The 25,019-nt window shown below is 43.2% G+C and overlaps 1 protein-coding gene across 1 annotated transcript; it reads right to left on the reverse strand.

The window, feature by feature from the left end:
* Window positions 1-1,125: 1,125 nt before the first annotated feature.
* LOC120538191 (N-acyl-aromatic-L-amino acid amidohydrolase (carboxylate-forming) B-like) lies at window positions 1,126-24,950 on the reverse strand. The gene is made up of 7 exons (XM_039767644.1): window positions 24,701-24,950; window positions 17,565-17,851; window positions 10,339-10,534; window positions 10,153-10,246; window positions 9,830-9,937; window positions 7,404-7,516; window positions 1,126-1,696 (listed from the first exon to the last, which is right to left on the reverse strand). The coding sequence occupies exons 2-7, from the start codon at window positions 17,822-17,824 to the stop codon at window positions 1,475-1,477; spliced, it is 993 nt and encodes a 330-aa protein (XP_039623578.1). The 5' UTR covers window positions 17,825-17,851; window positions 24,701-24,950; the 3' UTR covers window positions 1,126-1,474.
* Window positions 24,951-25,019: the final 69 nt, after the last annotated feature.

Raw genomic sequence — 25,019 nt, forward strand, 5'->3', positions numbered from 1 at the left:
ACCCAGCTGGCACGCCTTACACTCCTCATCCCGGGACGGAGAGAGAAAAGTAAGAAGTGGACTGGGTGAACGAAACTGCAGGGAGCTGTTCATTCCCCCAGACAGAACAGGTGGCAGTGCTCCTCTAGGCCTAACCCACAGGGTGGCATGGGACGTGGAGTCCAGAAGTAAAACCCTGTTGGGGTTGGGAAGTGCTTTGGATGATCCATCCCGGGATACCAGATGCAGACCTGGGGTTCAATTTGAAAGAAGCCCAGAGCTCCACCTCGGGGAGTCAGAGATGGGAGGCAGTGGGCGACACTCAACTGGCGGCGAAAGGAGAAAGAGAATCTGTTAGTTTTCAGTATTCTGGCCGGCATTTAAATAGCAAAGTGTTGGGTAATAATTGTGTGAGAGGTTTGGGTTCCGTGGCGCCCTCTTGTGGTCATAAAACCAATAGAATTTATTGGGTTTCATTAACGAATGAAAGCGCTCAGCTCCAACTCGTCATGTTTAGTCAGTTTATGGCCTTCCTGCGGGTGATGTCTGATAGACTCACGCAAGTCCAGTCACCCTTGCCAAGCTGGTCTGATGCATCGCCTCCCCCCAAATGTCAGTCGTAAAGGCCTTGGCCGGACAGGCAAACAGCAAAGCATCAACAAAGTAAAACAGGCCTCCTGAAACACCATTAAACATTACATTTGCTTTATCTAGCTTACCAATAAAGACGTACAAAATATTTATCAACATATATGCTAGAATCCAGTCCCCCACAACATCCATCAAGCATGAACAGAACCTAAATGGCGGGCTTATTTAGAATCCTTATCCTGAAATCAGAAATGGCAAGAAAATAATAAAAAAAAAAAGATGTCTGACTATCCATCCATCCAGTTTCCAACCCGCTGAATCCGAATACAGGGTCACGGGGGTCTGCCGGAGCCAATCCCAGCCAACACAGGGCACAAGGCAGGAACCAATCCTGGGCAGGGTGCCAACCCACCGCAGGACATGTCTGACTAAACAAGACGTTGTATTTGACACACAAATTAGTCTCTGGTTTTAACGAGGAGCTGCCTGATCTCGCTGCCAAGCTGAGTAGCCAGTCATTCATAAATGTATTTTTCCAGAAATAAAACACTGAAATAACCTTAAAATCAATCCATCTTTATATTTTTAAAATATCCTTTGTGGTGATGCACATTACAGGACGTTTAACACAAAATCAAGTACTTTTAAATTCAGAACACTGGCAGATGAAGTGACCCTCTGGGGACAAATAGTGACGCAGGCTAACATGTGGCAGACTCGGACTTAGTAGCGTAACCACTTGGCCATCTACCGGAAAGTTTGTGAATCACAAGAGCTTCATAATTCTATTCATAGTGAATTGACTGTTTATATTCATTACAATTTTTGGAAAAAATAAAAAAAAAGGATGGAGTGATTAAAATGATTAAAGATGGCTTCCAGGATGTGTCCATAGGCAGCAGACCTAAGAGATTCTGTTGGCCCCTCCTGCGGATGCCTGAAGGCGAAGAGCCGGAATTCGAATTGAAACTTTGTTGGATGAGGAGAAGGCCACGTTCTTCTCATAATAGGCTGCTTCGTTGATGAAGAAAGGGTAGGTGGGTTGGCTCCCTGAGTAGTTCACGGTTTTGCCGTCAAAGGTTTGGAACAAAGGGTCCCCAGGGTTCATGACTTGAAAGTCTTGATCCTAAAAAAAATGGTAGAAAACGGTCAGAACTGCGTTTCCCCCTTTGATTTTTGTTCTAGCCCGCTTGCTACTGCCTTCATGTGGTGGGCCACACTCATGACACGCAACTCACAGATCCTTTCGAATCTCACTTGGGTGTTTGACTTGCTACAGCGCTTAGAATTAAATGGCGGTATGAGAGAGGCTTTTGGCCCAGCATTTTTGGACATGTGTAGAGGAGAGATGCTTGGAGTATTGGGAGAAGGATGCTAAGGATAGAGCTGCCAGGGAAGAGGAAAAGAGGAAGGCCTAAGAGAAGGTTTATGGATGTGCTGAGAGAGGACATGCAGGTGGTGAGTGTGACAGAGCAAGATGTAGAGGACAGGAAGAGATGGAAGAAGGTGATCTGCTCTGGCAACTCCGAACAGAAGAAGAAGAAGATTTACAGAGCCCTCCATGATGTATGGGACAAAGACACATTTGTCCTTGATATCCCCCTCTGCGCCACAGTTTAAAATTACAAATCAAACAATTCAGACATCGTGATTAAAGTTCACACTTCCGACTTTCATTGAAGTGGATTTGCAGAGGTTTCGGTCACACGCCACTTTTTCCACGTGTTCTCTCGTTTTGGGGCACCCTGATGTTTGGGACACAGCAATGGCAGGGCTATTAAAGCCGTTGTCATATTTAGTTCTTTGTCGCGTATCCATCGCATGTGATGACTGCTTGACGTCTGCGATTCATTGACATCACCAGGTGCTGAGGATCTTCTCTGCTGATGAAGACTCTAATGCTGCCATCTTCAGCTCCTGCTCATTTCGGTGGGCTTGTCCCCTTAAGTTTTCTCTTCAACCAGTGCTTGATCCTGCCTTACTTACCAGCAACTACAGGGGATATTCATGTTTTGTTTTATTTGTCTTCGTATACTTTATTAATCCCGGAGAGGAAACTGTCTTTTTGCACGAGCTTTGGTGTTCAGAGAGCAGGGTTAGCCATTGTACAGCTCTTCTAGAGCAATTTTCAGATTACAGGCCCTCCTCAACGGTCCAATAGTAAGATCCCTTCTGGCAGTGACTTTCCAGTTACCAATATATATATATATATATACATACATACAGTGAAACCTCGGTTTGCGAGCATAATTCGTTCCGGAAATGTGCTCGCAATCCAAAGCACTCGTATATCAAAGTGAATTTCTCCATAAGAAACAGTGGAAACTCAGATGATTTGTTCCACAACCCTATTCATATAAAAATGATTAATACAAAATATAAAGTAAAAATACATAAAACAAATGAACCTGCACTTTACCTTTAAAAAGAATCATGGCTGGTGTGAGTGAGTTTCTAAACTCATGTGGGATTCCACCCAACGGGACGACACGCAGAAGAGCGTCCCAAAGCAGTCGCAGTCTCCCAGCGCTGTAGCAGTTCGCCGTATAAGCGCATCCAAAAAGATCGCAGACATGCTATAAGCGCCTGCCGTCAATGGGTGATACAAGGAACATTATAAAGATCCCTCTACAGTAAATAACAGCGCTGTTGCTATTTCAAGCTGAATAAAGCTGGTGTTGTTAAAGTACTGAGACTCAGTTTCGTGTTTTGGGCCGCAAGATGGGGACTCGCACTTCACAGCGCGCGCACGCACACACACAGTCACAATGCTGTAGTAAACAGTATACGCTTGTACGGCTGTTGACTATATGAGTGAGGCACGCAGACTCAGACGGAGAATAGGAGACGATTGCCCTCAAGAGGAGAGAGAGAGAGAGAGAGAGAGAGAGAGAGAGAGAGAGAGAGAGAGAGAGAGAGAGAGAGAGACGCACACAAGAGAGAAGAACAATCAGCTCAGTTGTGATCACATGATGCTCAGCAGACAAAGTGCATCCATACTACTCGTATTGCAAGACATCTCTCGTTTATCAAGTCAAAATTTATTAAAAAAATTTGCTTGTCTTGCAAAACACTCGTGAACCAAGTTACTCATAAACCGAGGTTCCACTGTATATATATGTATATATATATATATATATATATATATATATATATATATTGTCACAGGCGGCTGCGGGGCAACCCAGCCGTGACACCCAGGAGGACCGGAAAAGGGCTTAAGCCTCCCCCAGACCACGTGGTGGCTATGGGGACCACGGGTACAGAGCTTTAAACATTCATAAACATCAAAGTGTCCACTACTGAAATCGTCACCTGTGAATCTAAGATGTTTAAGAGGCATTGGCGGTTGTCCAAAGGTATAAAATATTTGGCCATTTCGGTACACTTGAAAGCGACAACCGAACAATTCAGCGGCAGCCATCAACTCACATGCAGATCCATAGGTGAAGGGCTTAAGCATTTCACTCTTCTAGTGCTTCTGTGTAGTCTAATTATCTCCTGTACCGTCATCAGTCCACACCTTGAACCTGTCCCAGTCATTCAATACATAAGACACAATGTTTCTCCGGATATTAAGAGTGAGCCTGATATGGCCATGCAATATGTAACACAGAGAATGGAAAAGGTAGGTGCCATCTCCAGGCATGGAAACAACTTGGTAAGTGACAGTTCTTTAATCGATGGTGATCACCTCGATAGACATGTTAATGGGTGTACGGTTGGAACGATAAAGGAAATGGGTATCTGAACAATGTAATGTAAGTCTAAAATACCTACACAATAACTATAATCGTAATAAACGAACAATAAAACAGCGGAGAAGCCGTGGATTAAATAAAAAGGCTGCAGTTATCAGCATGGAGGCGTGAATACCGTGGCGAAGCAAGTAAGGGAATGTAGAGACCGGAGCGACGGACGGCCTTATATAGGAAGGCAGCCAACAACGTGGGAGGTGTGGGGATGGGGGACCCAACCGGGCCTCATACGGCGACTGAGCTGCAGGCTATGGACGTATATATGTACGTAAGTAGGATTCAGTTAGCGTTGGGAACCCGCGTACCAAATTTCTTGAAGATAGGCCCGTCAGTAACAAAGACCATTGGAAAGTTCAATATGGTGGCCGACAGTGGCGTCATACCACCGAAATAAGTATGTACTTCGGTTTTGGTTAGCGCAGGGAAGCCGCCTACCAAATTTCGTGAAGATGGGGCCATAAATAAGAAAGTTCAACCTGGCGGACTTTGTCGACCGTTATGACTGTTACGCGTAAAATTTCGAAATGAAACCTGCTTAACTTTTGTCAGTAAGCTGTAAGGAATGAGCCTGCAAAATTTCAGCCTTCTACCTACACGGGAAGTTGGAGAATTAGTGAGTGAGTGAGTGAGTGAGGGCTTTGCCTTTTATTAGTATGGATATACAGGTATATATATATATATATATTTAAAATGCACACACACACTTTTGTTTAGTAAAAGCTGCAATCCCAGAGAGCGTGTGCCCCATGCTGTTTGCAACTTCATATTTCACTACAACATGACATTAAATCATTTTACTCAGCCATCACTACCCATACAGAAATGATCATTTTTGGGTTGAGTATTCCTTAATAATCTTATTTCATCTCATCCTGGAGCCCACCTAATCCAGTGCAGGGTTCTGGGGAACTAGAGCCATCTTGGAGGCATTGGAAGCAAGGAAGGAAACATTGCACAGGATGCCAGTTCATTACACTGACATATAAATAATAAACAGATGAACATTTTAAATCACTCCCGCTTAACTCCTTTCCCTCTAATGTCTCTCTTACACTCGTATTATGCAATATCCTCATCCCACCTTTGCCTCCAAATAGACACCCACACCCTTTTCAAATGGTGATGCAGGAGTTATTCCCCTCACCTTTGACTCTTTTTAATTATTCTGTATCTTGAGAGTATTGCACATATAAAAGCTGTAAATGTTTGGCCTACTTGAGTTATTCTTCTAACCCTCTCTTTAGAAGCACCGTCAAGCTTCTCACATGCCAAGGTCCGGTTTACAGACTACAGGACTTGGCAAGGGTGACGGAACTGGGGCCATGCGAGAACCCATACGTTTAGAATTTAAATGATGCCAACTTTAGTTACATTGGTCTGTTAACTTTGAATAATGCAAAACCAAGTAAAGTCTTCCCCATATTTTGAGAATATTTGCAAATACGACATTAGCATAAGACCTGCCAATATGGAGCTCTCAGGGGACTATACAGAAAAATGAAACAAAAATTTTTTGAAAACTCTTTTCTTTCTTACTGAGGTATATAAATTATTGTACATAATTATACATAAGTGTGATGATCAGAAAAGCATAACACAATGCACAACATGTCGAACCTTGAGGTAGATGGGCTACCACAGCAGAAGACCACATAGGCTTCCACGGTGCACATTTCCGTGTCATTCTGACAACTCATAAACCCATCTTTCTCCGATAAAACTTAACAATTTGTCTCCGCAGTCAAATTCACTCAAGGTCATGCTGCCCTCTGAACTGCTCATTCTCCTTGACACCGCAGCAGCGGAACACAAACATGAGGCCTTGAGATGGTGGATTACCCCACTCAGCAAGTTTTACGATTTGTCTCCGCAGAGGAGTTCACTCAGGGTGTTGCTGCCCACTTCAGCTGCTCATCCACCATGAAAAAGCAGCAGGAGCAACAGCAGCAGAACACAAACTTATGATTAATTGGGGGCTTCTAACAGCGAGGGTGCCTGTTGCGACATAGCAGGTGCTCTCCCTCACTTTCTCCAACCCTCACTCAACTCACCTCTCCCCTAAGCCAATTTGAGTCCTGGCACCCAAATGTCTCTCTGCTGAGGAGTTTGCTCAGGGCATCATCTCCTCAATCGGCTCCAACCTCACTGGGCAGTGCTTCAGAGCTGCAGCTTCATGTCACCGGAAGCGTTAGAACAAAAGAGCTGCCTTCCTCACATCAAGGAGCCAAAGTCAGGAGGAAGGTGGACAATGTGGAATGGAGGATGCAGTGGAAGAGGGACTGAGAGAGAGAGAGAAGGGAGAAAGGTGTTTTTGTGTGCTGCTGTGCTTATTGTACTTGTGGCTGTGGTGGGAAACGCTTCACTCAAAGAGTTTCCCACAGTAAAAGACTCTTTGTGCCTTTTAACTTGTGTCCGTGCCTGTTTGTGTTGGGTGTTTGGAGAGCTGGAGCGCCCCCTGGTGTCCACAACTGAGATTCAAGGAATGCAGATATCCAATAAACAGTACACTCCAGAACAGTCTGAATATACTATACTTAAGTGTTATTGTTGCAAAACAGACAGACAACCATCATCTATTCTAACAAGCAATGCCACTTCTTTTCTGTATTATAAAAAAAGCCATTTTATGGGTTTCAGAAGGGGATCGTATTGCTTGTGACCTACCATTTTCATCACCCACATTCTCACTTACAGGATCATGAAGCACTAGAGTGAGTGCGAGTCTGGGAAATAATCATTTACGGGAAACTGGACTATCAACAGAAACAGCAGCCATCCATACCAGGCCAATTCACAGTTAAAAAATAACTAAATAAATATAAATAAATAAATAAATAAATAAATAAATAAATAAATAAATAAGTACAAAGGTTTGAAATTTACAGGAAATCAGAGTGCCAAGAAAAAAAAAAAACACAAGATAAAATGTCAATTCCACAACGGAGTGCCTTGTATGGTGAGGAAGCAGTGCTAACCACTGTGCCATCTTGCCCTCTGCATGCCTGCATGACATTCTCAGTAGGTTTTGCATTTTTAAAAAGCAAGATATATATTTTTAAAGGGTATCACTCTCACCTGTCTTTCTGGGTGAATGGTAGCCGTGAGTTCTCCTGTAACTGGGTCCTTCGGGAAATCAAAATCCTTATCCTTTACATAAACCTCAACCTCGCATGAAGGGAACTCCGTACCTGCCAAGAGGAAGACAGCTTGAGTAGAGTCAAACTTACAGTGCCCTCCATAATGCTGGGGACAAAGACCCATTTTTCCTTAATTTCCCCCTCTGCTCCACAGTTTAAAATTACAAATCAAACAATTCAGACATCGTGATTAAAGTGCACACTTCAGACTTTCATTTCAGGGGATTTCCATACATTTTGGTCACACAACACTTTTTCTACAGAGTCCTCCCATTTTAGGCCACCATAATGTTCAGGCCAACTGGTGTCACAGGTGTTTGTGATTTCTCAGGTGGGTTTCATGGCTATATAAGATACCTCAGCTTGCTTCTCCCCTTTGGGGTCTGTAATTGCCATTATGAGGCAGAGTAACAAGAATTAAACCATTAGAGACATCAATAAAACCTTAGGATGACCAAATCAAGTGTCTGGAATATCATGAAGAAAGAACACAATGGTGGGCTCAGTAATCACAAAGGGACTGGTAAACCAAGGAAGACCAACACTGCTGAGGACAGAAGAATTCTCACTGTGGTAAAGAGAAAGCCCCCAATGTCTGTCTGACAGATTAGAAACAGTCTTCAGGGGGCCGATGTGTGCATGTCAGAGATGACTATCAGCAGAAGACTTCATGAACAGAAAGACAGAAGACACACTGCTAGATGAACACCTCAAAAACAGGATGGCCAGATTACAGTTTATAACAAAGGACTTCAAACAGCCTGCAGAATTCTGGGTAAAAGTCTTGTGGAAAGACGAGATAAAGATGAACCTCATCAGAGTGATGACAAGAGTAAAGTGTGGAGATGACAAGGAACTGCTCGAAATCCAAAGCAGACCACCTCATCTCTTTAACAAGGTGGTGCTGGGGGTGTATGGGTGACACAGGTCCTGGCACACTTCTCTTCATTGATGACAGAATTGCTGACGGCACAATGAATTCTGAAGTGTGGAGAAACATCTGATCTGCTCAAGTTCCAGTAAAGACCCCCAAACTCACTGGACGGCACTTCATCCTACGACAAGATGATGAGCCAAACACACTTCTGAGGCCACACTGGAGTTTATCAAAGGTAAAAGATGGAACATTCTGGAATGAGCAAGCCAGTCACCTGCTTTCAGTTCAATTGAGCAGGCCTTCCATATGCTGAAGAGAAAACGTAAGGGGAGAAGCCCACCAAAACAAGCAGTAGCTGAAGATGGCTGCATTAGAAACTTCATCACCAGAGGAGAACCTCAGCACCTGCCGATGTATGTGAATGGCAGACTTCAAGCAGTCATTGCATGTGAGGGATACGAGACAAAGTCCTAAATATGACAACGGCTTTAATAGACCTGCCATTGCTGGGTCATGGCGTCCTGAAATCGGGGGGGACGTGTATGAAAAGTGTTATGTCACTAAAATGTCAGCAGATCTCCTTGAATGAAAGCCTCCAATGCACACTTTAATCACGATGTCTGAATGGTTTGATTTGTAATTTTAAACTGTGGAGCAGATGGGGCAATCAAGGAAAAAAGTGTCTTTGTCCCAAACACAATGGAGGGCTCTGTAATTGAGCAGAGACCACTATACTGATAGTACCCTTAGAGGTATGAATCAGTTTACTGAAGTTCTGTATCATTTTGTTCATACTGTGACACAATCATGGAAAGTCAGTGCTGACCAACACCCAAATCAGAGACAATGAAGAAAGAAGTTTGAGAGGAGCTGGTGACCAGTGTAAGAAATGGCCGGCAGCCTCCTGGATTCCCACAGGGCACCGTGGGACTTGGAGTTCATCATCTCACTCCTGTTGGGTACTGTGGGTGCCGCCAGGGGGTACTGTAAAAATGGAGGAGTCATGTGGCATGGGGTTTCTGCCCAACCCAGAAGTGCTTCTGTTCCGGGTTAGGCAGAAACCCCATGCCACCTGGCTGCTCTATTTTCACAGTACCCCTTGGTGGCACCCAGAGTACCCAACAAGGCTAAGATAAAGATCTCCAAGTCCCACAGTGGGGCACCACTGTAATCCAAGGGAGCTGCCATCCAGAGTTCTTGGCGAAGCAGTGCACCAAAGAGGCTGCCTCCCCCTATTCCTTCCACTATTTGGGCATCCCAGCCGAGTCTCTTACACCAGGAAGAACTTATTGAGATTATTATTAGTGATATTCCACAGAAAAGAGAGAAACAGAATGTGCAGCTTAAGTTTAAATCAGCATACAGAAGGGATAACATTAAGAAAACAGTGGAAAGAAGTTCCTCGCAAGTTCCAGTGAGGAGAAAGTGCCAGAAGCTGCGCTCGGCGGACTGCATCATACGTACGAGACAACACGAGAGTTCCTCACCTTGATTATAGAGATCAATGAAGTCCAATACCAATTTAAGTGCTTCTGCCATGTGAGACAGAATGTCAGCTCGAAGCACGCCATGGGGCTGCGGTCCAACCTCTAGTCCTGTTGAGCAGGTAGACTCATATTGTTAAGGAAAACTTGTGTAAAGATACGATGATTATACTAGGGAAAGTAATGGTTCAGGTGTAGGGAGATAAATTTGGAAAACATGAGCAGTGAATCTGTGCAGGACGTGGCAATGCCAATCAGCCAGTACCATTAAACAAAAATCATCATTATACAACAACAAGTCTAAAATAAAACAAGATGGTACAGACCGATTCCATGCTTTGCGGCACTGTCTACTGAGTACGCTTGATCCTTGGGCGTGTTGAATATCCCACAATACACAGGAGCACTTTTCATGTGGCTCTGAAGACAAAATAAATACAAAGAGAATGCCTGATCATTCAATGCCCTGACTTTAGACTGACAAAAGCAGCATTTACTTATTTACTTTTTACCTGGATGTATTTAAACATGTGAAGATTGAAGCAATGGCAGTCTTGGTAGACAAGGACGCTGACACCCATGTTGGACGTCGTGTTGTGAAGGTCGCAAATGAAGTCTACAGCTTGTTCACTGCCTTTCGGCCCCAACAAAACATTGAGCTCTTTGGCTCGGTGAATCTCGTATGGCATATCATCTGCATCGGGGGAGCTACGTGACAAAAACAGAAAGAGACAGTGGCACTTAGGTTCAAACAAAGCTTGAACAGGCTTGCCACTTTCAACCGGCCATAACAATCGCACAGACAGGCAGATGTCAGAGATTATGATAAAGCCGCTTGTGTTGTGCATGTTGAAAATACGCAGCACCATTTCATTTAAACCACAGGTGGAAGAAGAAGATGACAGAAGACACAATCTCAATGGAGTTTGCTTTCTGTTAAGGTGATGTCCTGGTTTTCAACTGCAGACTGTCTACATTATAAATTACAGTGGCGTGCAAAAGTATTCAATCCCCTTGAACGTCATCGTCATTTTCTGCATGACAAAAGATTTGTCCACGTGTTTATTCAATGAGTATTTTGAATGTGAACTCTTATGCTGTAATAATACATTTCACAGTCCAAATAAACCATTTTCTGTAGATGTTTAACTGAAGAAGAAAAACAGCAAGTATTTAAACTTCTGTGCTTTGGAAGCTGCAGCTTTACACAAATGACAAATGAACCACAAATGACACAGAGGTGACGGTCATAATTAAACATAACGAGGTCCTACTTGCGAGTCCTTTATATCTCTCTGGTAATTAAAATCAACCTTTGGAAGGGCCATAGTCTTTGTTGGATAATCACTGCAAAAAATATATACAGTCATATGAGAAAGTTTGGGAACCCCTCTTAATTCTTTGGATTTTTGTTTATCATTGGCTGAGCTTTCAAAGTAGCAACTTCCTTTTAATCAAGGACATGCCTTATGGAGACAGTAGGATTTCAGCAGTGACATTAAGTTTATTGGATTAACAGAAAATATGCAATATGCATCATAACAAAATTAAACAGGTTTATAAATTTGGGCACCCCAACAGAGATATGACATCAATACTTAGTTGAGCCTCCTTTTGCTAATATGACAGCCTCTAGACGCCTCCTATAGCCTTTGATGATTGTCTGGATTCTGGATGGAGGTATTGTTGACCATTCTTTCATACAAAACCTCTCCAGTTCGGTGAAATTTGATGGCTGCCGAGCATGAACAGCCTGCTTCAAATCATCCCATAGATTTTCGATGATATTCAAGTCAGGGGACTATGGCAGCCATTCCAGAACATTGTACTTCTCCCTCTGCATGAATGCCTTTGTAGATTTCGAACTGTGATTTGGGTCATTGTCTTATGGGAATATCCAACCCCTGCGTAACTTCAACTTTGTGACTGATGCTTGAACATTATCCTGAAGAATCTGTTGATATTGGGTTGAATTCATCTGACCCTCAACTTTAACAAAGGCCCCAGTCCCTGAACTGGCCACACAGCCCCACACCATGATGGAACCTCCACCACATTTGACAGGAGGTAGCAGGTGTTTTTCTTGGAATGCAGTGTTCTTCTTCCGCCATGCAAAGCACTTTTTGTTATGACCAAGTAACTCAATTTTTGTCTCATCAGTCCAAAGCACTTTGTTCCAAAATGAATCTGGCTTGTCTAAATGAGCATTTGATACAACAAGCGACTCTGTTTGTGTCGTGAGTGCAGAAAGGGCTTCTTTCTCATCACCCTGCCATACAGATGTTCTTTGTGCAAATTGTGCTTGAATTGTAAAATGATTTTCAGATACACCATCTGCAGCGAGATGTTCTTGCAGGTCTTTGGAGGTGATCTGTGGGTTGTCTGTCACCATTCTCACAATCCTCTTCATATGTCGCTCCTGTATTTTTCTTGGCCTGCCAGACCTGCTGGGTTTAACATCAACTGTGCCTGTGGCCTTTCATCTCCTGATTCCATTCCTTACAGTTGAAACTGACAGTTTAATCCTCAGAGGTTGCTTTTTGTAGCCTTCCCCTAAACCATGAGGCTGAACAATCTTTGTTTTCAGATGTTTTGAGAGTTGCTTTGAGGATCCCATGCTGTCTGTCACTCTTCAGAGGAGAGTCAAAGGGAAGAAAGCACAACTTGCAATTGACCACCTTAAATACCTTTTACCACTCATGATTGGACACTCCTGTCAATGAAGTTCAAGGCGTAACGAGCTCATCCAACCAATTTGGTGTTGCAAGTAATCAGCATTGAGCAGTGACAGGCATTCAAATCAGCAAAATGACAAGGGGACCCACATTTGATTTAATGTCATACAACTGAATACCGCTTCATTAAAAATCTTTGTTCGGAAAACACCCCAGTACTCAGATGTTCCTAAAAAATGAAAGACATACCACTGTTATCTTTTTTTGTTGAAAGGAGAGTCAATTATTATGCAGGCTGAGAAGGGTTCCCAAACCTTTTCATATGACTGTTGTGGTCCCCGGCCGGGCTCGGAGGGCTTCTGTCTCCTCCAGACCGCGAGGGGGCGTCCGTCCTGGTTATGTTGGGGGCCGCAGGTAGAGGGCTTGGAAGCCCAGCCCTGTAGGGTCCTGTGGCCACCGCCAGGCGGCGCCCCAGTGCATATTTATCCCGGGAGCCCGGCACTTCCTGGTGTGGGAAAGACGACAGGGGACACCCGGACGGCTTCCAGGTGCGCAGCCGGCACTTCTGCCACACAGGGGTGTGGCCAACGTTAAGTGCCGGGAAGCAGCTGGAACCCATCTGTCAATGACCCTCAATGACCCTCCCTCCAGTCATTGGTGGATGTCGGGAGGTAGCGAGACAGAGCTGGGGAGAGGACTGGAGGCGGCCAAGAAGAGAAGGCACAGAGACTGTGAGCCCTGGACTTTGGGGGAGTCGGTGCAAGAGGCACTGGGGTTGATGCACTACAAACTTGTAAATATTGTAAATAAACGGTGTGTTGGGTGAACTTAAGATGTCCGTCTGTGTGTGTCCGGGCCAGCTTTCACACTATATATAAAAAATACTTTTTAAAAACAACACTTATATTAAGTAAAAAGTGTACTAAAAAGTAAAAAATAAGTCTCTCATACATCACTTGTAAAATAAAAGCATGGGCGCTTTTGCTAAGATTTTATTGATTGATGAAAAGCGCCCAGGCTTTTATTTTGCGAGTGATGTATGAGACTTTTTTACTTTTTAGTACACTTTTTACTTAATATAAACGTGTTTTTTTTAAACTGGAGAACAACTCCAAAGTGCATGTCTAAAAAGTATATATAATATATCTTGTCACACACATGCGCAAGGGAGGCAGCTAAAGGGCTTGGGTAAGGGCAGTTCTGAGACATACCGGGATGTGGCAGAGTGCACGGACTCTTTTTCTCCCTTGCCTGCAGACCATTCTCGGGAGATTCCGCCTAACTCTCCTGATGTCACTTCCGGGAGCGAGCCTATAGAAGGAGACCTTGCCGGCTCTGGTCCCTGTGATGTCACATCCGGGTTCGAACCAATGGCTGAAGAAATCAATGAGCCCGACCCCTATGATCTCACTTCCTGTCTTCCCCTTTAAAAACCTCCACTTTTTCCCTATTCCCTCAGTTCTGTATTGGACTCGGTTTTGTGCACAGCAATGCTATCATTTAAAAGACAATTTGCAGCCAGGAAAACAAATTATACGGATGGCTGCCCCAAACCTTGCTATGTCTCATCGTGGCTTTTGTGACAATATATATATGTATATATTTTTTTTTTATCTGCGTGACCCTGTAGTTAGGATATATCAGGTTGGATAATGGATGGATGGATATATATTTTTCCTTGGGTGGCACGGTGTCACAGTGGGAAGCAATGCTGCCTCACAGTTAGGAGACACGGGTCCTCCCCGCGTGGATATTGCATGTTCTCCCCGTGTCTGCCCGGGTTTCCTCCCACAGTCCAAAGACATGCAGGTTAGCTGCATTGTCGATCCTAAATTGTCCCTAGTGTGTGCTTGGGGTGTGTGTGTGCCCTGTGGTGAGCTGGCACCCTGCCCGGGGTTTGTTTCCTGCCTTGTGCTCTGTGTTGGCCGGGATTGGCTCCAGCAGACCCCCGTGACCCTGTAGTTAGGATATAGTCGGTTGGATAATGAATGGATATTTTTCCTTAGCTCTCTCTGTTACGGTTGGGGGTCTCCAGTCTTTAGACTTATATCAAGGCAACAGAAGCACACTCATTTAAAGAAACAGAATAAAACAATTTACTAATAAACACAAGAATCATAACCACATATGTATGTTGACATAGAAAACTGGACACAGACAGACAAGACAGACTAACATATAACACGTGGGCTGGCTGTTTACTGGTTATTTAGAGTTCTACTTAATCTTGGCACAGATAAACAGTTTTACGATATGAAGTCTTTATGGCTGATGATGTCAGATGTTGTGAAGAGCTGTTGCTCCGGGCTCAAGTGTAGGTTTTCTTCATGCATTGGCGTGCACTCCTTCTCAGGGCTGTGCTGTGCGGCTGCTTCCTCGGCTTACCTTCTGCTCTCTTTTGACACTTCACAGGGAAAAGGCATCACTCATTCTGACCTGAGGGTTTAGCTGCTCAAATTCCCTTCTTGAAGTTATGGCCGCTCCCAAGCAGACAGGAATCAGTGCTTAGCTTGCCAGACTGGATCTCAGCTCTCAGGCTCACAAACAGAAGGAGTTGGTCGGCTTTGGCTCTCCAAGGAGGAGCGGCTCATAAGTTTTTTTTTGGTTTCAGAAGGTCATTTTACATAAAACCCCCTCCCTGAACTTCTCTTAACTTGCCAGTCACTTCAAACCAATAGTCAGCCACAAAAACAGAATCGCCAGATTATAATTTGTGAAAAAAGGACTTGGAAAGAACCTGCAGAATTCTGGAAAAGGACTTGTGAACGGACAAGACCAAGATGAACCTCGTTAGAGTGATGACAAGAACAAAGTGTGGAGACCAAAAGGAACTAACTACCTGAGATCCAAAGCAGACCACCTCATCTGTTAAACATGGTGGTGGAGGTGTTATTGCATGTATGGCTGCCATCAGGGCCGTCTTAACGCATGGGCACAATGGGCAAAGTTACCCAGGTGGCCCCACGAGCATAGGGGCCCATGTTTTTTTCTGATGCCTATGTATGTTTCTGTTTTGCTATCAAAACAGGGACTCCAGTGCTCTGCTTTGCCCGGGGGGCCTATGATGCTGTCAAGACAGATCCTGGCACACTTCAGTGATGATGGAACTGCTGATGGAAATCACTCGGTGTGTAGAAACATCTGATCTGCTCAAATTCCATTAAAGGCCTCCAAACTCATTGAACAACGCTTCATCCTACGACAAGATTATGAGCCAAACAAACACACTGCTGAGCCAACACAGGAGTTTATCAAAACTGAAAATTCTTCAGTGGCCAAGTCAAGCCAGTCACCCGGTTTAAGTCCATTTGAGCAGGCCTTTCATATGCTGAAGAGAAGACTTAAGGGGACAACTCCCCCGGAGCAAGCAGGAGCTGAAGATGGCAGCATTAGAGGCTTCATTACCAGAGAGGACCCTCAGCACCTGGTGATGTCTGTGAATCGGAGACTTCAAACAGTCATTGCATGCTGGGATAAGTCCTAAATATGACGACTTTAACAGACCTGCCTTTGCTGTTTGTATCCCAAACATAGTCCCATGTAATGGGGGGGATCATGTAGACAAAGAGTTGTGCGACAGAAATATCTGCAAATCCCCTTCAAAGAAAGTCTGCAATGTGCACTTTAATCACGATGTCTGAACTGTTTAAAATGTAATTTAAAAATGTGGAGCTGAGCAGTAAATTAAGGAAAAAATGTGTCTTAGTCCTAAACATTACGGAGGGCACCATGAAGTAGCTGCGGTTCCTGCCTTGTGCCTTGTGCTGGCTGGGATTGGCTCCAGCAGACCCTGTGTTAGGATACAGCGGGTTGGACAATGACTGACTGACCGTGAAGTGGTGCATATCTCAAACACAGCTGATGTTTCATTGTTCAGATGATTCTTACGTCAGATTTGCGAGGACTGACTGATAGTTGAAAACATTTTCATTCTAATATTGATTGCATAGATCTCATTTTTCATTCTGTCATTGTCATCATTTTTTTTGTCCTTGTTAACTGAAAGAATCATAGCCGCTCTATTTTGTTGGTATGGCTACACCATCGTGATCGATCTGTGATTCATCTTAATTCAGTAAAGGTAATTTGTCTTAGGGACAATGCAGCTCTTAGTCATTCACAAGATACCAACCCCAAACAATAATCCCCCCCCAATAATAATAATTCTTTGCATTTATATAGCACTTTTCTCACTACTCTACATTCATAATGGCTAACACGGTACAACAACCGAGTACTAAAGAGTTCAGAAGTAATTCTTTCAAGTCAAGTTGGGGAGCATGCACTGGTACAGTACTTTGCTGCACCCACTACACCAGCATTTCTCAGCCTTTACGTATTTGCGACCCGAGCTTTCATAACAGATTTAATCGCGCCCCCCCTAAGGTTTTTTTGAAAGGAGCCCACTAATACCAATTTGTCCTTTTTTAATTAATGATATATCATAGATGCATATTTTATTATACCTACTTAACTTTTATCGACATTTATCTAGCTCAGCAATTGCAGTTCAAGGGCCCAATAGAGCAGAGTCCCTTTTGGCATTTACGGGATTCAAACCGGCAACCTTCCGCTTGCCAGTGCAGATCCCTACCCTCAGAGCCACCAATCCCCCCACAACTCTCCCTCGAAGCCCACACTCTCTCAAAGTCCTTTGTTTTTGTATTCAAGTTTAGCAACAGGGCAAGGATGTGCATCTTGTGGTCATCATGTTGAATAAATGGGGGTGATCTGGTATGATTCATTTGGAGGCAGACTCCCCTTTGGTCACCACCTTAACGTATGTAAACTACTGCGTCTTCGCTGGCTAAGGTTGCACGTCCCTACTTGGCAGACTACTCTGGCCTTTCCTGTAGTAAATGAATTTTCAGAGCTGGATATGGATTAGGTAGGGAACTGGCTGGAGAGGTGGGCACCATGGGAACAGTATTACTGTTTTTAACATGATCTTCAAACCGGTTCAGATTTCATAATTTCATTACATTCTGTATCTATCTTTATGAACTTTCAGCAAAAATTTGATCAAAACAAATTCCAGAAATTTTTCAACTACACAGACTTACTTTAGACGTTCTGTCGTGAAGCACCGGTTCAGGTCGATGTCCACATACCGCCGGCACACTTCAGAGGCTCGCGGGTTTGAAAGCACAGCCTTGGCACTGAAGGTTTGTCTTTGGAGACCTCTAGCTTTACCCTGGAGCCACTGCTTCACCAGGTAGAGCCCTGCCAGCTCATTGCCATGAGTGCCTCCGCTAACTATGACTCTGGAAAATGGTGGCAAGGACTGACGTGGAGGATTAAAACCATTGCCTTCTTGGTTCATCTCGCACCTTTTTCCAGTGCTTTTTTTCTGAAAATTGAAAGAAGAAATATGAAAGCAAGACAGAAAATAAGCATACTTTATGGTTCCACCCAGAATAGCATCGTTACAAATTGGTTCCTATTGTCATTTTATTTTTGTTTGTAGGAATCTGTTGGTGAAGAAAGATTCACGGATCTTGACTTTGCTGACGATGCTTTGATCTTCACGGAGTCAATGGAGGCTCTGATCGGGATGCTCGAGAGAGAGAGACTGAGCAAGGAGTCTGAGTGTCTGGGATTGCAAGAGTCCTGATAAAAACCAAAGAGCCAGGCCTTTCTTGGGCACGGCCATCAGCAGTGTGTCTGTCTGTGGAGAGAGTGTCGACCTTGTCGAGAGGTTTACTTACCTCGGCAGTGATATTTATGTCTCCAGTGACTCTTCCTATGAAGTCAGTAGACGGATTGGGAGAGCATGGGGGGTCATGAGGTCGCTGGACAGGGGTGTGTGGCGCTCCTGATATCTGAAAGGACGAAGGTCCAAGTCTTTAGAGTCCTGGTGCTTCCTGTCTTGCTTTATGGTTGTGAGACATGGACGCTATCCAGTGACCTGAGATGAAGACTGGACTCCTTTGGTATTGTGTCTCTCCGGAAAATCCTTGGGTACCATTGGTTTGACTTTGTGTTGCTCATTGAGTCCCTAATGTGGCATATGACCTGCATTGTGAGGGAGCGCAAGTTACGGCACTGCAGCCATGTGGAGCGTTTCCCCGAGGCTTGTAGGATCCTCATTGTTGAGATCCCGAGTGGCTGGACCAGGCCAAGGGGTCGCCCACGTAACACCTGGCTGCGGCGGACAGAGGGTCATTTCCAGAATGTAGGACTGGACTGCGTATCTGCCTGGGGGGTTACCAACCGGGATCCCGAGTTGATTCTCTGTGTAGTGCAGTGGTTCTCAAACTGTGGGGTGGGCCACCCTAGGGGGGCGCAAAGATGTGAAAAAAAGAAAAAATAGGAAAAATACATCCATTGAAACCAAAACAAATGAACTTAAACTACATTCTGATACTAGATAAATGTCGATAAAAGTTAAGTAGGTGTAATAAAATATGCATCTATGATATATCATTAATTAAAAAAGGACAAATTGGTATTAGTGGGCTCCTTTCAAAAAAAACCTTAGGGGGGCGCGATTAAATCTGTTATGAAAACTTGGGTCGTAAATACGTAAAGGCTGAGAAACGCTGGTGTAGTGGGTGCAGCAAAGTACTGTACCAGTGCATGCTCCCCAACTTGACTTGAAAGAATGACTTCTGAACTCTTTAGTACTCGGTTGTTGTACCGTGTTAGCCATTATGAATGTAGAGAAAAGCCAAGCAAAATGACAACTTTTATTGGCTAACTAAAAAGATTACAGTATGCAAGCTTTCGAGGCAACTTTTCTGAACTCTTTGAAATCACTTCCGCTTTTTTTTTTTTTTGTAAATATGCAGAATTTCAAATAAAGTTTTTTTTGTGTCTGGCACCTAAGGACTCACTGATAGAAAAAAAAAAAAAAGTCTACTGTTCGACTCGTCTTCATGTCAAGATATGCAAGATGCAGTGCAAAGGCTACAATTCCCAGAATGCCCCTTGACGACAATACGTATGTAAACGTAGCGGAGGGTGGTGTACGTTCAGATGGGGTGTTTTTATTGTGGGTTCCAATACTGTAACTCAGCGACACGTTGTTTGGAAAAGAGTAACTCTTTCCTTGAACAGTCGTAGACATGTAACTTCTGCAAAACACCAAATCTTATTACCAATTCCTGTATGTAAATTAAGACATTACTATTAGCTGTGGAGTTGACAGATCAACATCAACTATCATTACATCTTTCTTTCTTTATAAACTCAAAAGACTGTCATTTCTTAAAACATAGGATCAACATATTTTCAGTATTTTAAATTTCTTTATTTCAAACTATGTACAACAGCCAACACCCAAGAATTTTCATATTCTTTCAGATTGTTTTAACATGACTCAATCAGTCTTTCAGGACATTTCATTTAGGTATACAGTAGGAAGAGAGTTGAAAAAGAGAGTGCAGGTAGAGTGGAATGGGTGGAGAAGAGTGTCAGGAGTGATTTGTGACAGACGAGTATTAGCAGGAGTGAAAGGGAAGGTCTACAGGACGGTAGTGAGACCAGCTATGTTATATGGGCTGGAGACGGTGGCACAGGAGACAGAGCTGGAGGTGGCAGAGATAAAGATGTTAAGATTTGCATTGGGGGTGATGAGGATGGACAGGATTAGAAATGAGGACATTAGAGGGTCTGCTCAAGTTGTACTGTTGGGAGACAAAGTCAGAGAGGTGAGATTGCGTTGGTTTGGACATGTGCAGGGGAGAGATGAGGGGTATATTGGGAGAAGGATACTAAGGATAGAGGTGCCAGACAAGCGGATGGCCTAAGAAGAGGTTTATGGATGTGGTTTGAGAGGACATGCAGGTGATGGGTGTAACAGAACAAGATGACGAGGACAGAAAGATATGGAAGAAGATGATCCGCTGTGGCAACCTCTAACGGGAGCAGCCGAAAGAAGAAGAAGAAGAAGATACAGTATGCCTCAAACTTGTCCACAATTGGTTTCAGTTTCAATTCGTCCCTGTAACAAAGGCACTACATATGCACCCGACCCGACACACTGACAGCAGAGGCACGTTAAAATCATTAAAAAGGATTTTATTTTCTTCAGTTGAGGTCCATGTCTTCCTCATGTCCCTAAGCCCCAAAGCACACCAAATAAAACACCAACACAAAGCAAAGCACACTCTTCTTCTTCTACTACTTCCTCCACGCGTAGTCCTCCTCCTCCTGACTCTGGCTCCCAGAGTGATGGCTGCTGGGCCCCTTTATAGTCCACCTGGAAGTGCTCCAGGTGGTTGATCACCGAGTTCCGGCTGCACTTCCAGGTGTGGCGAATACGCTGCCCATACGGGCTCAGGAGACCCAGCTGCAACACCCCCTGTCGGCACCTGCAGGACCCAGCAGGGCTGCACCCAACTTCAATTCCCATGGAGCCCTGCAGGAAACCTAGGCACCGCTCCAACCCAGGGGTGCGGCCATCTAGCTTCCAGGGGGAGGTATTGCACAGTCCATGACTGCTTTCCCTGAACATATAACGAAGGGGCGTCCCGGCTGGGCATCTGTCACAGTACCCATCTTCAAAGACAAAATTATTAGAAATTTCAAGTGCTTCATCCCCGACAACATGTACACATAACAAAGCTTTCATTTTTTTCCGCTTTACGATCTGCGTCAATTGCAGATAAGTAGAGTTCAAAGTGCTGTTTGAATCTCCTCCAGTTTTCAGCTACATTACCAGTCAGCTGAAGCTTTGGAGGCGGCTGCAGACCTTCCATTTCTTCTTTATTTTATTATTTTATTTGTTCTTTTTTTAAGTGTCTTTTCTTTTGTCAATTCCTTGACTCAGACGGTCTTTTCCAAACCCACACTCCTGACACTCCTGATTCCAATAACTCTGTGACACATAGTTTTTCCAAACAAACTCTTTACTTGAACAGTCATAGACATGTACAATGACTTCTGCAAAACACCAAATCCTATTACCACTTCATGTATGTAAATTAAGACACTACTAGGCCCATTTCTAGACACAGAAATATATAGGTAGACGCCACATTCACTGTGTTGCCACAATACATCAGCGCGTCCGCCATATTGCGAGTGGCAAAAGTGCCATTCAAACTAATACAGCTAGACGTGGAATTGGGTTTTCTGATGAAAAAACAGTAACGTTTTAAACAGAATCATTTACACACAACAGATTTTGGCAAATTGTTTACATGCAATTATTTATATCCATTTATACTCTAATAATGACAATTATTAAATAATAATAATAATCATTATTAGTATTATTAAATAATTCCTCCCGTATAAGTAACATTTCTCGGACTACTTTCTTCCATCTCCGAAATATTTCTAGACTTTGTCCTGTTCTTACGCCACACAGTACTAAAGCATTGGTTAATGCCCGAGTCACCTCACGTATAGATTATTGTAATGCTATTCTATCTGTCATCCCACAAAAACGTGTCCATTGCTTACAATTTATTCAAAATTCTGTTGCCAGGATAATAACCTGCTGTTCTAAATCCACTGAACATATTACACCTATTCTCTCTCAACTTCACTGGCTCCCTGTTAACTACAGAATACAAAACTAAAAATGGCCCTTAACATTTCAAGCTCTCCACAACCTCACTGATCTCCTCCAGACCGACACTCCTCTCGCTCACTCAGATCCTCATCTGCAGCTCGACTTTCTGTACCGCACATCAGACTCTGTGCTATGGGAGCTCGAGCGTCTCTTATAGTGCTCCTCAACTCGGGAAGTCTCTTCTCTCTCACATACGTCAGCTCGATTCAATAACACATTTTAAAACTACCCTCAAAACTTATCTTTTCAAACTGGCATACCAATTGTGAATTTTGCACTGTTACTGCCAGTTATCTTTGTTTGTTTGCTAATTATTGATTTGTGATTTTTCATTCTATTGTTTTAATTTAATTAATGTTGTTTAATTTAATTGTAAGGTGACCTTGAGTGCTAAGATTATAAAACGGCATTTTCTAATGGCCAAATATAACCAAAACAATTGTTCAGCCTTACCTATGAAATGTATTCCCCCGGGATCTGGTTTGGAGCGTACAGCGGTTTGTACAATGCCAAGCAGCACATCATTCATTAATTCACTCCACAGCAGTGCCACTCGCAATATGGCGGCGATGTTGACGTACGATGCTGCTGGTCATGCACCGTCTAGTAATTCTATGTCTATGGTTCTAGCGGTAAAGCCGCCACCGTGCCTTTTAATTTTAGCTGCCCCCTCACCCTATAATACCTTCACTCGTTTTCTAAACCAGCGTATTTAAAATAAAAAATGTTCGCAATTTCCTTAATGTCAAAAAAAATGTTAGAAAATTTCTTCATAGGTAGAACAAAACTTGACTTACGCATTTAACGAATTAAGTTTACTTAATTCATCAGTAAAATTCCGAATATAAAGCGAGTGCCGATTATAGACTTAATTTTCTTGAAAAAGACGTTGTTTCATATTCTGGCAAATACAAAACTTAGCAAAAGTCTATTTCTTCACATCACACCTGTGAAAAATATTTATAGGAAAGCAATATATGAATATGCATATATAGTAAACAATTTGAAAAGTAAGCGTTTTATTATTAAATTACATGTATTATAATTACTCCACTAAATAAAATATTAAATTAAAATTGCACTCTCCTTGCTTTCTTACTTGCAAGTTCGTCAATAATGCCATCTAAGTTAATTTCTTCTGACAAATCTTTCTCGAAAACCTAAATTACTCCCTCTCTTGGCACATCAACGATCTTAAGTAAGATTTAATTATTTTTAGTTTACAGAAACTTCTTTCGCCTGTTGCAACTGTGACTGGCAGGGTTAAATATATTCTTAAGGCTACAGAAAAGTTGGAAAATGCTGAAATTAAATTATTTACCGACATTCGACGGGAAAAGACGAGCCCCGGGCCGAGCCTGCGTTTATGTTGCACCCTTTGCACGACCGGCAGAACCGGGCCTGGGGTGGACACTACTGTACTATAAGCTGTCGAGTTCACAGATCAACATCATCTAGCATTACAGATGGGGTGTTAAAGTTTTACTGGCGAGTGTCGCCTTACTTTGCGTATCATTTGAATGTCTGGTTTTAAACATGGAGTTGATTTACAACTTAAGTTAGCTTGGCGGATGATTTCGACATGCAGAATTTTTAAATAAAGGTTTTTGTGTCCGGTGCCTAATGACTCACTGATAGAAAAAAAAGTCTGCATATGATATACGGTTCGACTCGTCTTGATGTCAAGTTATGCAAGATGCAGGGCCGACACCACCATTAGTGTCATTAGTCATTCATTTTTTGGGGGGTTCGGAGGACCCAGCTGTACGCGTTAGCTACCGAACAGTCGCACTCATAAGCTTGGCCTAGGGCCCAAAATAACATACCACTGGCACAGGCAAGGTGTCAAGCTTTATGGAGTTCCCCTCTGTCTTTGACCCTTCAGACCAAAAAAAAACCCTCATTTTTAGACCATATGTTGTACAGGAAATTACACCCTTATGATAAAGAGTAAGCTGATAGGCGTCTTCAGCAAAAATGGTTATACATGCCATATCAACCGACCTCCCCTCATGGGATATGAGGGGTCAAAGTAACACAAAATTTTGAAAAAAAATGGGGATCTGTAATATAGGCACGTGGAAGTTTGTTTTATGCCATTCCAATGCTTCTAATCACGAATACATTATTTTTGAAATTTGATTGGATTTTAAATTTGATTTTTGATCTCTTAGGATCTACAACCTCTATCACAGGGTGAAAAATGACAAATTTCTAATACAATCAAAACTATTTAGGCTTTACAAATTGAAACTGAAGCACACATTTTACTTTATCGAATATCTGGCACAACTATTCTTGTTAATTATGTATGTCTAGCCCATGAAGTAAATATTTACACTTCTTATGAACACCCCGAAGTCAAGACTTATCTCATCACTCCAATAATCTTTTTGGTTTATTGCACAACATAAGCGGATGTAAGCAGCTGCAATAACAAAGAAGACATTTGTAGTTACAGGATTGGAGGCTAACCCAACACACACTGGAAATAAATCCAAGAAACTACGCGGTTGATTTAAAAGGCTCGCTGGCGGAACCAAAAGTCTCTGGGACTGCCCGAATTTGGTACTCTTTACCTGCAAGTAAACAGTTAAACGACATTTTTTTTTTACCATCTTTGGAAAGTTTTGCTAAACACTTCACCAAGACTGTCCGCTCTATATGATGACTCACCTGCAGGACCAAAGTGATGAATTGAAAGCCTGCGAACCGTGAAAGCGCTTTATCGCCTCAGGAACAACACAAAGTCCGGGTGTAAAGTTTTAGGTGGGCGTGTCGCGGTACGAAGCCTCACCCTTGGACTGAGCCACGCCCCAGGTTAAACTTTATTTTTTGAGGCAACTAGTAAACGGAGGAATTTTAAATAAACATAACATGATGTGCAACCAGTTTGTGCACATCGTGCAACTTCGCCGTCTGTTTGCTTCCCCTAATGTGGTTTACACAACCTTTTGTGTTTCGCCGTGTCAACTCCTGTGACTACAGTGCAAAC

Source organism: Polypterus senegalus, chromosome 10 (genome assembly GCF_016835505.1).
Source record: "Polypterus senegalus isolate Bchr_013 chromosome 10, ASM1683550v1, whole genome shotgun sequence".
NCBI classification, from domain to species: Eukaryota; Metazoa; Chordata; class Cladistia; order Polypteriformes; family Polypteridae; genus Polypterus; species Polypterus senegalus.

Bases quoted from the DNA above. Each gene is read 5' to 3' on its own strand.
- LOC120538191 (XM_039767644.1), bottom strand. From the start codon at position 17,824: ATGAACCAAGAAGGCAATGGTTTTAATCCTCCACGTCAGTCCTTGCCA. The intron at 10,247-10,338 runs GTAAAAAGTAAA...TTTTGTCTTCAG, and splicing joins ACATGTTTAAATACATCCAG to AGCCACATGAAAAGTGCTCC. The intron at 1,697-7,403 runs GTGAGAGTGATA...CATTTTTTTTAG, and splicing joins CCATTCACCCAGAAAGACAG to GATCAAGACTTTCAAGTCAT.